The 15,584-nt window shown below is 48.4% G+C and overlaps 7 protein-coding genes across 7 annotated transcripts; 3 read left to right on the forward strand and 4 right to left on the reverse strand.

The window, feature by feature from the left end:
* Positions 1 to 1,259: 1,259 nt before the first annotated feature.
* fqzB (FAD-dependent monooxygenase fmqB) lies at positions 1,260 to 2,767 on the forward strand (the record flags this gene model as incomplete). Its single annotated transcript, XM_056678555.1, has 3 exons — positions 1,260 to 1,431; positions 1,487 to 2,082; positions 2,144 to 2,767. The coding sequence occupies 3 exons, from the start codon at positions 1,260 to 1,262 to the stop codon at positions 2,765 to 2,767; spliced, it is 1,392 nt and encodes a 463-aa protein (XP_056533555.1).
* A 372-nt stretch (positions 2,768 to 3,139) lies between these two features.
* On the reverse strand, positions 3,140 to 4,963 carry ftmG (cytochrome P450 monooxygenase ftmG; the record flags this gene model as incomplete). Its single annotated transcript, XM_056678556.1, has 6 exons — positions 3,140 to 3,561; positions 3,641 to 4,234; positions 4,291 to 4,359; positions 4,417 to 4,516; positions 4,582 to 4,698; positions 4,754 to 4,963. 6 exons carry the CDS (start codon positions 4,961 to 4,963, stop codon positions 3,140 to 3,142), a joined length of 1,512 nt encoding a protein of 503 aa, XP_056533556.1.
* A 589-nt stretch (positions 4,964 to 5,552) lies between these two features.
* Positions 5,553 to 6,589, forward strand: N7500_007413 (class I SAM-dependent methyltransferase; the record flags this gene model as incomplete). The annotated part of the gene is made up of 4 exons (XM_056678557.1): positions 5,553 to 5,934; positions 6,002 to 6,040; positions 6,096 to 6,152; positions 6,201 to 6,589. The coding sequence occupies 4 exons, from the start codon at positions 5,553 to 5,555 to the stop codon at positions 6,587 to 6,589; spliced, it is 867 nt and encodes a 288-aa protein (XP_056533557.1).
* Positions 6,590 to 6,954: 365 nt separating this feature from the next.
* Positions 6,955 to 8,292, reverse strand: cdpNPT (putative dimethylallyl tryptophan synthase; the record flags this gene model as incomplete). The annotated part of the gene is made up of 2 exons (XM_056678558.1): positions 6,955 to 7,054; positions 7,121 to 8,292. 2 exons carry the CDS (start codon positions 8,290 to 8,292, stop codon positions 6,955 to 6,957), a joined length of 1,272 nt encoding a protein of 423 aa, XP_056533558.1.
* A 1,196-nt stretch (positions 8,293 to 9,488) lies between these two features.
* Positions 9,489 to 10,337, forward strand: N7500_007415 (Short-chain dehydrogenase/reductase SDR; the record flags this gene model as incomplete). Its single annotated transcript, XM_056678559.1, has 1 exon — positions 9,489 to 10,337. The coding sequence occupies one exon, from the start codon at positions 9,489 to 9,491 to the stop codon at positions 10,335 to 10,337; it is 849 nt and encodes a 282-aa protein (XP_056533559.1).
* Positions 10,338 to 10,651: 314 nt separating this feature from the next.
* N7500_007416 (MDR family MFS transporter) lies at positions 10,652 to 12,443 on the reverse strand (the record flags this gene model as incomplete). The annotated part of the gene is made up of 4 exons (XM_056678560.1): positions 10,652 to 11,317; positions 11,367 to 11,793; positions 11,847 to 12,226; positions 12,294 to 12,443. 4 exons carry the CDS (start codon positions 12,441 to 12,443, stop codon positions 10,652 to 10,654), a joined length of 1,623 nt encoding a protein of 540 aa, XP_056533560.1.
* A 1,339-nt stretch (positions 12,444 to 13,782) lies between these two features.
* On the reverse strand, positions 13,783 to 15,429 carry N7500_007417 (uncharacterized protein; the record flags this gene model as incomplete). The annotated part of the gene is made up of 3 exons (XM_056678561.1): positions 13,783 to 13,815; positions 13,875 to 15,339; positions 15,386 to 15,429. The coding sequence occupies 3 exons, from the start codon at positions 15,427 to 15,429 to the stop codon at positions 13,783 to 13,785; spliced, it is 1,542 nt and encodes a 513-aa protein (XP_056533561.1).
* Positions 15,430 to 15,584: the final 155 nt, after the last annotated feature.

A 15,584-nucleotide genomic window follows, 5' to 3' on the forward strand; every position in this document is an offset into this window, starting at 1 on the left:
ACGTACTCTCGATGCTTGAAGGCACTGGCGCTTACACCTGCAGATTTGAATAAGTCCAATGTTGTACCACTTTCTCGAATACAGAGAAGTATCGGAGTCTTGGAAAGCTTGTCTCAAAATCTCAATATGCTCCCATTGGCTGCAGATCCTTTTTAATGAGCCTTCGACGCACTACAGACGTAATTATGTGGGATGACTCGGTCTCTCGTTCTCGTTTGCGCACAAGCGATAGGACTGAAAACAGGGCAGGAAGCTAAGGGAGATCGCAATTTAGAGCTCGAAATTGTTGGGAATCGATCTATAGGCAATGGATAGTTCATCTTCCTCTCACCTTGCAATCCCACTTCTGCAACTTCTGCAACTCCTGTAACTATGTACTGCGACTACTGAGACTACTGCAACTAGTGGACCTTGATGTTGGACTAGAGTTATTTTGTTTCCACCCAATCAAGGGTCACCCAGCCCCTCGAGTTTTCGCAGCTCCACATCGGGTGTTTTATCCGCCCCCTCGAGGTGATTATTGATTCGAAATCAGCCAAAATAGATCAGCTACAAGGTAGTATCTGATTAACTGCAGGGATCTCCTCGTACCTAGACGCCCCGTGGCAAATCCCCCTTGCATCAAGCCTGATCACTGAGATCTACATGGCTGGAACGGAGCGCTCCCGGCTCGGTGGTTTTGACTACCTAGACTGAAACATTAACAGTTCCCTGCATTTCTATCTCACAATGTACTGTGCATTTCATGCAACTACCCTACATGATCCTTGCCATCCAAAGTAAATAGTCCCGAGCCATCTCGGCGCGTTCCCTAAATGGGGCTTACTTCCGTCCAGCTGAATCTCTTCCCATGCATTGCAGCATTTTTTTGGGCCCCCTTGATTCGATATCACCTGTACATCAGAGGTGACAGCTTTGGGTGATCTATTCCACGAGATCATGTCGATGGGCTAGCATTGGGTAAACGTGCCAGCTGCTTGGTTGGATGATTACAAAAACAAAGATTGCATTGACACACCGCATGATGCGGTAGGAAGGCATCGGTCGATGGCTGGAGCAGGCTTTCGTCATGACCAGCGAGAATGGAAGAATGTAAGCGGAAGCTCGCCCCTAGCCCACAATAGTCGGTTGGTAGTATACATTCAGCCTTCTGTAGTGAGGATCGACGGCCAAGTGACCATAAAGAGAGGTCGTCTCGTTCGTGTTGGACATACTGATCCAAAGCCACAAAGCTAAGATTGTAAACAAAGCGCATTACTATGACTGTCACACAAGGAGTTGGCCCCAATGGAGTCGCAACACCTCGTTCCAGTGGAATTGAAGTCATTATTATCGGGCTCGGGATTGCTGGTTTGGTCGCTGCCATCGAGTGTCATTACAAGGGACATGTGGTAGTTGGTCTTGAAAGAAGCCCTGAGATTAGAGTGCTCGGTAAGCTCTAATAGATCCTGTTGAATTCCCATCGGCCATGGATTAATTTGAACAGGAGATAGTATCGCTCTGGGAAGCAATGCGACAAAGGTTCTACAGAATTGGGACAAGGGTGAGGTGCTGCGTCACCTCGTATCCCAATCCGACGATGTGGCAGCCATGGAGATTTTGGACCCCGCGGGAAAGCTGTACGCCTTAGATTCCATGGATGGGTATGGCGTGGGTGAGGGCATGATCATCCACCGCGGCACATTGGTCCATGGACTATACGAACATGCCAAGTCCTTGGGTATCGATTTACGTTTTGGCTCAGCTGTCACCGAGTACTGGGAGGATGAGGGTGGAGCTGGAGTGACTGTCAATGGTGAGCAACGAATCGCAGCTGACTGTGTCATCGGGGCCGACGGAGTGCACAGCAAGACACGGGACTATGTGCTCGGATATCAGATTGCTCCCCAGCCTTCTGGGCTGGCTGCGTTTCGGGCATGCTTTAGTGCCAGCTTGCTCGCGGGGGATCCAGAGGCTCAATGGATCCTGAAGGAGGCCGGTGTGCAGGACCGGATGCGAAGGTACATAACGACGGGCGGTCTGGGGTTGACGTTGGCCACTGGTAAACGCGGCCAGAATGTTATTTGGCAGGTTTGGCACAGGGTGCGTCTTCTTACTGCTTCGAGCGCGTGAGTGACAACTGACTTGCATTTGGGGTCTTTAGAACCATGAGAAGTCCGACGAATCCTGGGAAAACATCACCGATGCCCGCGTTGAAGATGCCCTAGCTCTACTCAAGGACTGGCCCGCTTTTTCGCGAGTAGCTGCTGTTCTGCGACACACGCCCAGTGAAAAGCTCGCGGACTACAAAATCATCTCTCGGGATCCCCTACCCACCTGGAGCTCTCGAGGAGGGCGTATTATGGTCATTGGCGATGCAGCACATGCAATGTCCGCAATTGCAGGGCAGGGAGGTGGTCAGTCTGTGGAGGACGCGGCTACTTTGGCTATTTGTCTGGAGTTGGGTGGTAAGGGCCGAGTGAAACAAGCTCTCCAGGTCGTGGAAAAGATTCGTTACCAGCGTACCAGCATTATTCAGGAGAGTGGCAATGCAATTTATAGCCAGATGCGCGATCCGGACTGGGAGGCTATCGAGAAGAACCCATCTATGATGAAGTTCCCACGTCCTGACTGGATCTTTGGCTACGACGTCCAATGTGATGTTTATGAGCAGTTTCCGGCTGCAATGAGCGCGGTTCAGGATATGACAGGGTATCGACCGCGAAATATCCCATCGGACAGCAAGTATCAGGTAGTGCACGATTACAAGAGACCTGTGGCGGCTTAACGTACCTGATGAAATTGTTCATGTGATTTTTGCCCACTTCTCTGGCTTTTTCTCTTTAACTGAAGCTTACTTCCTGCTCAAGCACACATTTCGAGCTGAAGATATTGGCATTGTACCTCAAGGCGTGGTGAATAAAAAGATTTGACTGAACATAATTTAATCAACCGCGGTAAAAGATAGTGATTTTCTATCAAAAAAACCTCAATATATTTGGACATAAACTGATATGCCGTGTTACAACCCTTCTCAACAATTCGATTGATTTGAACTTGTAGAGTTACGACACTTTTCCTAAAGCTTCTGCCGCCATAGGCTGTCGGAAAGCAATTTTGATAATTAGAGGAACATCTCCAGAGTTATATATACAGCTGATTACAGTATCACTTCCTCCTGGCGCCTCCTCACCGAGAGCATCCCTCCCGCATCCCTTTGGATAAACATGCCACGAATATTCAGATTCGGAACCCGTCCATCAACTGCTTTGAAGTCGTACTTTAGCAAAATATGGCAGAGGATCAATTTAGCTTCATCGCACGAAAGGAATCGCCCTGGACAAGCATGCTTCCCATGACCGAAAGCCAAATGGCTAGTCCTTGTCTTGGTGAATGGGGCAAGATTAGCCTGCTCCGGCACTTTCCTCATTCTTTGGAATCGGTAAGCGTCGAAAGTTTCGGGATTCGGATACATCAGAGGATCTAGGCGAAGATCATTTGCAAAGGCAAGACTGGTGCCCTTAGGGATAGTTGTTCCATCTTGCAAAGTGACTGTGCTTTTAGCCACGCGGAACATCGATACTGGAAAGGTCAATTCGTCAGTAAGATTGATCGAGAGTTTAAACCGAGAATCAAAAATGGAACAAAAGGAATAACGCACTGAGTGTAGCAGGTTCAAGCCGTTGACTTTCTTTCATCACACTCTCCATGAGTGTCAGTTTTAGTAGGGACTTGTGGTGCAAGCCACCACTTTCAAAGGCCGAGACTACTTCCTCACGAAGTGGCTCGATCAGCTCGGGATATTCGCATATTCTTGCCAGTACTTTCTCCACCATATCTGAGGTGGTCAAGACCGACACAGCAGTCAGTCTTAGCTGGGCCATGGTGGCATCATAACGCGATCCTTGGGCATAATCATCAATAAAGGTTAACGTGGAGAATACCCGGTCGACGGACGAGTCTCTGTTGTGCTTAGTCTGCCGTTCGCGCTCTAGAACTGGCATCAATATGTCCCGAGCGCGCTGAATCTGGCGGCGAACAGCCTTGCAGGTGGGTAAGAACCAGTGGACAACAGGTTGCAGGAACCATGGCCAAGCCTGGATTGCCTGTACGGCAATAGCACGATTAATTGTAAAGCTTATGGCAATATCGAGCCATTCTGCGTTGCGACACAGCTCAGATCCGACAAATGCCCGGGTAGTCATCTGAGCAACCAGTGCCAGAACAGTCTCGTGAATTGAAACAGTATGCCATTCTGTTAATGCATCAGACAGCACACTCGGCTTCGGTTGATGCATACTTGAGACATACCTGAGCTTCCGGTCCATTGTCCTTGCAGGCAGTGGTCTGCTTCTTCCGAGAGCGGACGAGTCAAATGGACTGTGACACTGGTATTAATCATGCATGAAGCAAATAGTCAAGCACCGATTTGCTTACCTAGCTCCCTGTTCATAGCATGTATGGCAGTAGCGGATACATGATTATGCAATGAACCCTGAAACATAGTCTCGAACCCCAGAAGTTCCAGTAGAATTACCTGCAGTTCGCAAAATCAGGCAACTATGCACAATGAAAATTCGGCGAAGAGGCAAGCAAGCTTACATCGTTTAATGCCTCATAGGCACTAAATCTTTCATCATTCCTCAATTCCTCGGCGTACCGGTCCGGAAGGACCAAATAGGTGCCCATGTTAGTTACCATATGGAAGGGCGACGATCCCTGTGGGGGTTAGTAAACACCATGCATGCTGAAAAGACATTGGGGTCTAACCGACCATTCGTAGTCCATTCTTGATTAGGCTTTCTGCATTTGATTCGAACTCGCGCTTTGCTTTGCTTCGAAAAGGATCCCACGAATGCGAGTTTACGGTGGTAAATGACTGGCCTCCGTGGAATACAAACAGCAAAGTAACTCCAGCGATGAGCAACAAAATTGCGAATGCCGTCCCAAAGTAGGAGATTGGAACCCCAGAAACGATGCTCATTTTTGCTTCTTAGTTCTTTGTCGATTTAGTGAGCCTACTTGTTGAGCACACAAGGTATATCAAAGCCAGGGTAGGTCCCGATAAGCGACACGGAAATATCCCGAGCTATGGAGCTCGTGGTGCTCCGAATGAAATGATCTACGGGGCTAGACTACGCCACCAAGATAGGGCGATGCAAGTAGCTGTGAAGATTGTCCTTGGGGGGATGTTTACGCCATATGGGGCACTTGGAATGAGGGATGCATGATCTTGTGACTCATGGAATGTAATGCAGAGTTATGCAGTGTGCTATAACGGCCTAGTCTAAATCGAGAAAGAATTTCGATCGGCCTAAATAGCGTCCATATGCACGTTCTCAAACCTGCTTCTTGCACCTAATGCATTGCATGGACTACTCTGGCATGGATGTAGTATAGATCCGAAGTGCGTATGCTGTAGAACCAAAACATATAGTTTGTTTCAAATGTCCTATTAGGAAACTGCACCGATGCCTTACCTATAAAACGCAAGAAACAATTTCCGTGCATTGATTTCCTCAATTTCTGCCAAACGCATCAAACTTGGAAATCAATCAGCACATAATTCCATTATGACTCGCGCCACCAACTTCAAAGAGCTCTACGCCGGCGAGGGGATCCTAGAGACCTATATGATCGCGGAGAAGATCACCCGCTATTATGCCCAAGATCTGATAAAGCTCTCTGGTCTCGATGAGTCTAGTCTGCGGCCTCTGAAGATCCTGGACCTTGCCTGCGGAACGGGCGTTGTCTCGGATGCCCTCCATGACACACTGGATTCCCAGTCACAGGAGAACTGGGAACTGACCTGTGGTGATATCTCAACTGAGCTCACCGGCCATGTGAAGCGAAAGATCTTGGAGAGAAAATGGGAGAATTCAACAGCCAAGGTGGTGGATGCGCAAAACACCGAGCTTCCCACCGGACATTATACCCACGTGTTGGCAGCCCTTGGTATGTAAAATATCAGAATAATTCAATGTTGACCCCAGAGTACTGATATCAAACCCGTGCTATGTAGCTTTCACCTCCTTCCCAGATACCTATGCTGCAATGAAAGGTTAGCTCACTGACAAGCAATATGTGCTCAATGGAAAGCTCATTTACATGAACAGAGGTCATGCGGATTCTTCAGCCAGGGGGAACGCTTACTATTTCGACTTGGCAACGAAGTATGTTTCGCGCACTGTATTTTCAATACAAATTCTAACATATCATAGCTGAATGGCTTGCCATTGTTGAGGCCGCTGTCGCCACGATCCCCGCTGATCTACCATTCCCAACAACCAAGGAATTCATGTCCTGCATGAACCCAGGATGGGACTCGGAGGACTATGTTCAATCTAGGTTCGAGGAAGCAGGATTCCAGAAAGTCCAAGTCACGACAATCGCCAAGGAATTTGAGACCAGTATTGAGGACTTGTACAAGATCTCACAGCCGGTTATTCCGATCATTGTCAGTAAATGGTGGAACCAGGAGCAAAGGGATAAGCACGAGCAGGATATCCTGCCAGCTCTTGAGCGCCATTTGAAGGAGACATATGGGGAGAGTGGCATGGTGCCGCAGAAGTGGATTGCTGTTTTTGCAACTGGTCAGAAGTCATCTTAGCGGAAATGGCTTACACCACCAGCGAGACGATAACTGTCCCACAGTGTTTCTATCTTCAGATTGTATTCTCTTACTAGACAGTATCCTGATATATGAGAGCCAACTATAATATCAGTACAGAGAAGCCAAAGAAATCGCCGGGCCCTATCTTAGTTGCCTTCAGTACTCAGAGAGAAAGAGCTAGCTTTTCACATTTGTGTGATTATTACATGTAGATTTATCTGAAGCAATAGATCGTTACCGGGGCATGTGGCTTCATTCATGATGGTTACCTGAGAGGCCCTAAATCACATAGAAACAAACTAATAACCCATTCATACTTCTCGGACAACACTATCAGAACCCCAAAGATGTGCTTCAAGCTACTAGTGATAGTACATCGTAAGGTAAGGTCCTTTCTTCTTGGTGTATGAAAAGGACATCCATGCCTGATGATCCGTTGCGACGGCCAAATCCTTGCTGGGGCTGATATCACACAAGTCATGTTAGCAAGAAGCATTCCTCGTAAATATGTCTAGAGAGGTAACTCACTAGTATGTCTGCAGGTTATCACGATACACCGCTGCCTGCTCGGGCATATCATAGCGTTCAAAGAATGCAGTAAGCACATTGGCAATTTTCAGCTCCGAAATTCCAACCAAGGGGAAGTAAAATTTGGGCTTTGGCAATGCCTCGCAGGGATTCATCTCATAATTCATGATGAAGGGAACGATAGTGTCAGGATCTCCAGGCAACGATGGGCGCTCTGGCTCATTTCGCATGCCTTCGATAATCCCAAACTCTACCCACAGCTCTCGCAGCATTTTCAGCCCAAGGACTGTCTCTTCGTCAATCAGCTTGCCTCCCATTGTCCAATGTTCCTCGACTTTTTCCATTCTCATATCCAGCTCCATTAGGTACAGCTTGATTCGAGTTCTCGCTGGATCGACCAGATCGCATGACAAAAAGTAGAGGTCTGTCTGGCTTTGGGTTTGCATATACGTCTCAATAGCCTGGGTCGAAGCCTCGAAGACTCCTTGTGTGTCCACTTTCCGAATAGCAGAAAAGCACAACTCCGCCACGGTCTTTCCTATCACGGAAGCTTTGAGTGCCGGGTAAAGATACTCCTTGACTGTGATCCCAGTCTGTCCCAGATCCAGAGCAAGCAGAATTTGCGTCTTCCACGCAGTTCCCGAGATTTGCTCCGGCGACATGAGTTTTTCCTCGCGGTCCGTCAACGTCAGCTCATTGACGAGCATTTGATGCAGCTCCATGTCAACAGTGGCAGACCCGATGGCCCTCAATTCTGCCAGGGTAGCGTGTACCGTGTGTCGGTTGAGTGGGTCGACTCCCGTGCTGGCGATGTAGCTGGTAGGCTCGAACGCAACCCGTGCAGTCAGGCCTAGTTTCTGGACATTCTGGCTGAGCTCCACGGAGCCAGTGCCTCCGAGCAGACATTTGTAGATGTCCCTTCCACCAGGGAATGGACCCAATTTTGGGATTATGACATGCGCGAAAAGGCACAGATATTCATATTGTTGATGAATGCTGTAGTTGCCATTGGAGAGCATCCTCCCCAGCATTGGACCGACCGCATGCCAGTATTGGTATTGGTCAAGATTGGCAAATGTCATCGACCTGCTAAGCGTACGATGCGGCATGTCTGCCGGTTGTGTAACTGCTGGCACGGAGGCCTTGGGAGCCTCAACTGAGGATACTGTCATCGTGGTATAGAGGTATGCGTGGTTGTTCCGAAAGGATGTGAGTTGGAGACGTTGGGTGTCCAAGAGTCATCCCAAATGCAAGGTCCGCCCCTCTATTTCACACCAAGGTCAATTATTCATGCTTGTGATGTTCAGCAGAACGAGAGGACATATCTCATGCAGTGATAAAAGCCCCGCTCGGTATGCGGTGCAGCTGAATAGCCTCCGTGACCTCGTGCTACGTCCGGAGTACGAAGTCTTACGTTGGAATGCACAAATCGACATGTCACATTATGCAAGGGATTTCTGAGTCCACAGGGTTTCATCCGTTAGTCCATTTCCTGGCTCCGTGGAAATACCACAGGTTGCTCTTTTACCCTTTGGGGAACTCCTGACTCAAAAGGCAAAGGCTTGCCAAGGAAAATCCATGTTCCCTCACGGCCGCTAGTGGGCACTATTTGTGGACACTATTTGTGGACGTGGCAAGGCAAAGCGACTTCCTACGCTGGCACATCAGCCCAGGGTGCCCACCGTGGCCCCTGTGACAAATCATGCTCACAAGGATAGAGGACCAGTCTATCGACATGAGCCCGGTGGATGAACCTGGATTCGGGACCAAAATGGCTAGGAGGGATGAGGTGATGATTCAACTAGCACTAAAGATGTACCTATCTACACCTTTCACGCCGAGGTCTCAACGGAGGGCCTAATTACCTCCTAATCCCAACACACGAAGATATGGTCCTGATTTGAGTCTTGGATATGGGACTCCATGGACCGGGTCATGGGCCCTCACGATTTCCGCGGGCGCCGCCGCCTTATGAGGATCTTCGGGTTCTTCTCATAATGTCACCCATCTTCTCTCTGTTAGGACGTTGCTTTTCGGTCTCCTCGGTTGATCAACTGAAGGCGTGCCAAGCCTCACCTTGAACAAATACGGCCATTGACAATGGTTTTTCGTGCAAACCAATATCTTTGTATTTGACGATAGACTTATTTACAGTGTAGATTGTGTTTGAAAGAGTTCAAGCATCCAGTTGCTCTTCCGTGAGGTCGATTGTCTACACATCATCTACGGAGTACCCAGCTCGATTGACGTCACGACACCCCAAGTATAAATCGTTCTTCACTTTTGTTTTGCATTGATGGTATTTGATAATCTCTGCATTCTATTGTCAATATTTGTCTGGCGATTGAAACCTCCGATAAATTGAGTCATGTCGCCTGCCCGAAAAGTCCTTATAACCGGTTGCTCGGATGGCGGTCTAGGGGCCGCTCTCGCGATCGCCTTCCATGAAGCTGGGCTGCAAGTATACGCTACAGCACGAAACCCTTCGAAAATGACCGAGATGACAGCGCAAGGCATTACGACACTTTGCTTAGACGTACAGTCGGATAGTTCAATTGCAGAGTGTCTGAACAATGTACCGGAACTAGATATCCTAGTCAACAATGCTGGTGGTGGTTACGGTATGCCAGTGTCCGACCTTTCAATTCCAGAGGCCAAGAAAATCTTCGAGTTAAATGTCTGGTCGCCCTTGGCAGTCACCCAAGCGTTCCTACCGTTGCTGCTGAAATCAAAGGGAATGATTGTCAACAACACGTCAGCTGCCTCCTTATGTCCAGTGCCTTTCCAGTCTGCATACAATGCCTCGAAGGCAGCAATGGCAGCCTTTTCAGATGTAGAACGTCTAGAAGTCAAGATGTTTGGTATCAGGGTCGTGGACCTCAAAACAGGCAATGTCCTGTCGAATTTTCAAAAGAATCAACGAAAGGAGGACACCGTTTCCTTACCAGCTGGTTCAATCTATGAAAGCGCAAAGGGAGTGGTAGAGCGCACCATTCGGGGAACCATCTTCGAAGGTTCTGGTATGCCATCTGACCAATGGGCAAAGCTTGTCGTGACGGACCTCCTAAACAGCAGCGCTCCGACTATTTGGAGGGGCACCCAAGCTTGGCTGGTGCGGATTGGGAGTATGCTACCATTCGGTACATTTGATAGCTCTGTCAGGAAGTTGACGGGACTGGATGAAGTCGAGCGACTAGTGCTGAAGCGAAATGTATGAAAGGGTGTGGCAGTGTGCATACGTCGGGAATTTCCGAGTGAAGTGGAGCTGAAGTGCATACAATAGCCCATATGGGGTGCTGGGGTATGCTGATAGCTGATGCATAATATCGCGAATAAATACATTATATTATATCATTGAAGTTTGAAAGATGAAAGACCGAGAACGGAAAAGGGAAGCGATGGAGCGTTGCCCTAGATCCGACATATGTGACCCGGACATTGATATTTGAAAGCAACACCAATCGATCACTGAAAGGGACACCAATTATATCGCTCAGCTCTGCTATACACACACCTAAATCAGAGTCAGACTCAACTCGCCTCATCAGCGGCGGGTGCAGTTGTGGTGTCTCTTGGCTTCTTCACAGACTTCCATTCCAACGCGATTGTGCCGAAGATGGACAGCACTGCCAAAGCCACACTCACGTAGAAGGCTTGGGTGATGGCGGTATTGTAAGATCTCAGAACGGCTGGCAGCTGCTCAACTGGAAGCTTCTGGCGCAATGTCGTTGTACCAGCCGCCAGAACTTTGGCAATATCCACCAAGGGGTCTTCAATGTGTATGGCTTTCTTGAGTTGGTTCTGGAAGACATTTTGACCCACGGAAATAAAGATCGCACCTCCCAGGGTCTGGGCAAATGTTGCCACGGCTGTCCCGGTAGGAACGTCTTCATCAGCTAACACATTTTGCACCAGTATGAACGGTTGTTGCATTCCCAAACCAACGCCAATTCCCATCAAAATCTGGTAGCCGATCCATTCGCCGGCCCCCGAGTCTACCTTCAAGGTAGTGAGCAGACCGGCCGCAACTGACAAAATGATAGAGGCCAAGATCATGATGGGGTTATAATAACCGAATACGGTGACGAGAGTACCGGACAGAACGGAGACGATGACGACTGAGATAATACTCGGCAAGTTCATTATACCCGATTTAGTGGCCGTGGCCCCTTTGATTGACTGGAACCAGATAGGAAGCTAAAAAGTCAGCTTTGGCGAACACGAAACTGCGTCGGGCTCAACATACGTAGTAAGAGAAGACAAAGTAAGTAGCGTTAAGCGTAAAGGCATACCAGGCTGCCGACCAGATATTTCGATTGCAGACGATACGCGGTGGGAGTGTGGCCTTCTCATTCTGCCAAATCTGAACGCCCACAAAGGCGATTATGAGAACACCAGCGACCACGAAAAGGGCAATGATTCGAGGGTTATTCCAAGCGTACTGGGTGCCTCCCCATTGGAGGGCCAGAAGAAGACAAACGATGGCAGGTAGAAAGAAAAAGGTGCCGAGAGGATCTAGCTCTCCCAGCATTTTGCGGAAGCCAGGGCGCCTTTTTACTGAAGCAGGGGCATGGAAGAAAAACAGGACGAAGATCGTGGTGACAGCACCGATAGGCAAGTTGATATAAAAGCACCAGCGCCAAGAGACTCGATCTGTCAAGGCGCCTCCCAATCTGATGCGGTTAGAAGACAGGAAAAACAAGAGGAAGAAACGATTTCAGCTTACGGGGGACCAGCGACACTAGCAATCCCGTACATAGTACCAAGTAAGGCCGTGAAGATTGGGCGACGATGCAGAGGAACAGTTTGAGCGATCATCAGAAGACTACCGGAGAAGATACCCCCAGCGCCCACGCCAGCGATGCATCGACCCACGATCAGACCAACTGAGGTAGGGGTAGCTCCACAGACAACTGAACCGACTTCGAATAGAAAGAGGGCGGATAGATATACCCATTTTGTGGAGTAAAATGTATACAATTTACCAAAGGCGAGAGTCGTGGCGCACGTGGTAAGAAGAAAAGAACTACCGTACCAACCCACGTCGTCTAGGGAGTCAAACTGATCGGTGATGCGAGGAATCGCGGTTGTGATGATTGTGACATCCTGGAAAAGTCAGCCTGGTTGGACCGTTATTTTGACGGCTATGCGCTCTATACGGCATTTCACTTACCAACGACATGCAAAAGATACCTAAACAGAGGGCAATAGTGAGGCAGGCCACCTTCCAGGCGCTGACTGGGGGTGGAGATGGCGATCCCCCTTCATCGGGTGCATCATTCAGGAGTTCCTGCTGTGGAGGGTCACTTGATATCTTCTCCATTGATGTAGGTCTGGTGAAATTGAATGGGAGCTTGACAACATGTTAGATGATGGGGACATGCTTCTTTTCAACATTCACTTCCGTGTTTGGCATTCCGGGCAGAGAAAAGGGGAGACCCAAACATTGTCCTGCAGGGGATCATATGTGCGGCTTCAGCTCAGCCAAGTTATTAACAAGATCCCGCAATTGCCATGCATTCTTTAATTTGAAATCCTGATTGGCCACACAATGGACTTGAATGGCTTAGGTTGCCATATTGATGCATCCGGGTTGTAAGGGGGTGGCTAAGTAGTCCTTCGTACGACAAAAACATCACACAAGGGTGATCTGCGCTAGTGAGTTGAGCACGCCAAGCTTGCGGGCTACCCAGGTTGCTTCAATATGACCTGGGGCCACCTTGGGTGTTGCAGAACGCAGATCAAAATATACAGAGTACTCTGTAAAGTACGCATTATTTACTTTCACCATGTGCTGTGTCTTGCCTCGTAAGTCATAGGCTCACAAGCTAATAAGGATATTCGGAGCTCTGATTCACCATTTGTCCCCATAACCCTGACTGATTTGATATGCCTACTATGCATATTCTAGTGCATAATCAAATTACTATTTCAAATATACGAATTACACAGTACTCCAGAGGTGATCTTATCTATTTTAACCTTAAATTTACTCCCGAACGGCTCCCTTGGAGCCATTGCTATCTCCGCCTGACACTCGTAGCAACGTATCACCTTCCCTATCACTTTGGCCACAAACCATTGGCCATTTGATTCTGCTCCTATGATACATCTGATGGGGTCTGATTACCCCGCTGGACCTCGAGTCTCTGCTTCTATATCACCCCGTCTAGATAGCCAACATCCCAGATTTGGTTCGGGATTCCAAGCTGGAAACACATTACCTACCCGATTGCACTGTCGAAACCGTTCATACATATCATGGACCGGAAGTGAGATCAAGGCGTCGGCCTGTCAGCAGGATAGAGCATTGGAAGCGAGAAAGGATAGTCGGAAAGGGTGCGTATGGAAGCGTGTGGCTGAAACTGGCGAATATCGCTATGCCATGCGCGATGAGCAGTATGTGGCATTTTCCTCTGATGGAAATTTGTTGGCATGCTCTTCCAAGAGCGATAGTATCGGTAGAATCAGGAGATTGGTCACAGGAGATGACTTGGTCAATGACTACCTAGTGGGCTGGTCCAATGGAATCGAGAACAAAAATTGTCTTTCATCCCAGCTTGCACGCGTTCCCGTTTTGGCTTCTATACCTCGAACACATTCATTTTTGTTCATTTTGTTATTTTCTGCCCCTACGCTCTATCAAGGTTGTGACGATTGGATCAGACGCACAGGCTATTCAGTTTCATCGTCACCTTTCCCGGTAATGTGTTAGAGGTCAATTTTCCCTCAGCTTTAAGTTGAAGCAACATACCTTCTCAATGTACCTCACACCCACTTCAATGCCATCATCATCTTCAAAATCGGCCTCCTCTCCAAAGTCGACATTTTCAGGGTCCAAACATGTCAAACAAGTGACAACAACATCGGAATATTTGGTCCCCATTCGCTTCCGTAGTTCACCCTGTGCCAAGAAGAGAAGATGCTTTTGGAAATATAGCCCTTGGTCCATTCCCAGAATAGAGCCACGAGTAGGTGTCGGAGCATTTCCATTGCTGTCCAGAATTGAATCATCGTATGACACGAAAGACTCCCACAAGCCCAGCTCCAACAAGCATACCCCAAGACTATAAATATCGTGTTGCATGACATAATCCTGGGTGGAAACCGTTCCTATGCGGTCCGGATGTTGGTAAAGGCTGCGTTCCCATGACGCCTCGCCTTTGCGCAAAGTTTTACCAGAGGCCATGCGGAAGCTGTCAAATCCAATCAGGAAGGCGGATCCAATCGACGATTCATCACTTTTCAAAAGTAAGATGGTCTCTGGTCGTACGTTTTTGTGGACAAACCCAAACAAATGAACAGAATGCACTGCTTTCGCAAGCTCGTTCGCCAATCTGAATCGGTCGGAGAGTGAGTGGGTGTGGTTTATATCCTGGAAACAACCTCGGAGGGAGCGAGGTTGAACCTGCTGTGCGGGCATTCGGAAGATGATGGTGAATGCATTGGGCGTAGATCGAGAGGACTCGGAGTTGCGGTGTTGGATATATCCTTTGCAGCTAAGGAGACCAAATTCCATGGCATCAGACCCAGACAGCCGTCTGGCGAGATCTCGTATACCTTTGCCAATATCCCCGACATTAGCCCCTGGCAAAGGTACCACTCGTTCCACGATTAGGGATTGGCCATTCTCTGGTCTCCGGCCTGCCTCCGCTGTGCAAAATGGGATTTTTTGTGGATTAATAGAAATCAGAAAGTCCGCTGACAGGCGAACAGGTGGAGTTTTCGCATTTGTCGGATCCAGAGCCCTTCTAAGGGACTGCGCAGGAGCTATCGGGTCTTTAAAATCTATGGCAGAAGATTTTCGATTTGTGCTCAGGTCGGAATCGACTTGCTTGTCTGCGAGCTTCATAATCAAATACCACGATGGATCAAAAAGTGACTGCCATTCTTTGAGATCCTCGATGGTGCTATCGATCTTTTCCTTCGTGATCACATACTTCCACCGACGTACACCCAGTTCTTGTTCCCCGACAGGATGACGCTTGACGATGGATTGAAGATTGTTGACAGCAATCTCCAACTTGGTGGCTAGCATTGCAATCGTCTGATGTTGGATCCTTCGATGCTTTTCACTGAGCTCGGAAGCAATACTCTGCACCACCTTCAGCTGAAGCTCCGTTCTCATCCAGTAAGTTTCCACACGGAGAAATTTCTCTGCATACTCCCCTTTGGCATTTGCAAAGTCAGTGCATATTTGAACCAAATATGTGCCATATCTTCCATATGATTAGTTTGAGCAGTCGATTGTGATCTATAACTTACTTAAAGCAGAGCTCTATCGCTGAGATAATAGACAGGGGATCCATATTGAACAAAGCCACTGAAATGTTGAAGGAATCTCGTCCAAGTTGGCACAATCATCAGAGACGCCTGAATGCGGGGCTAATCGGCCCCGGGAATTAAGTGGATTACGAGACGAAACGTCCACCAATACTGAATACTATGTAAGACACACTTCGAG

Source organism: Penicillium coprophilum (assembly GCF_028826855.1).
Source record: "Penicillium coprophilum strain IBT 35676 chromosome Unknown utg000004l_segment0_segment0, whole genome shotgun sequence".
In the NCBI taxonomy this organism is placed as follows: Eukaryota; Fungi; Ascomycota; class Eurotiomycetes; order Eurotiales; family Aspergillaceae; genus Penicillium; species Penicillium coprophilum.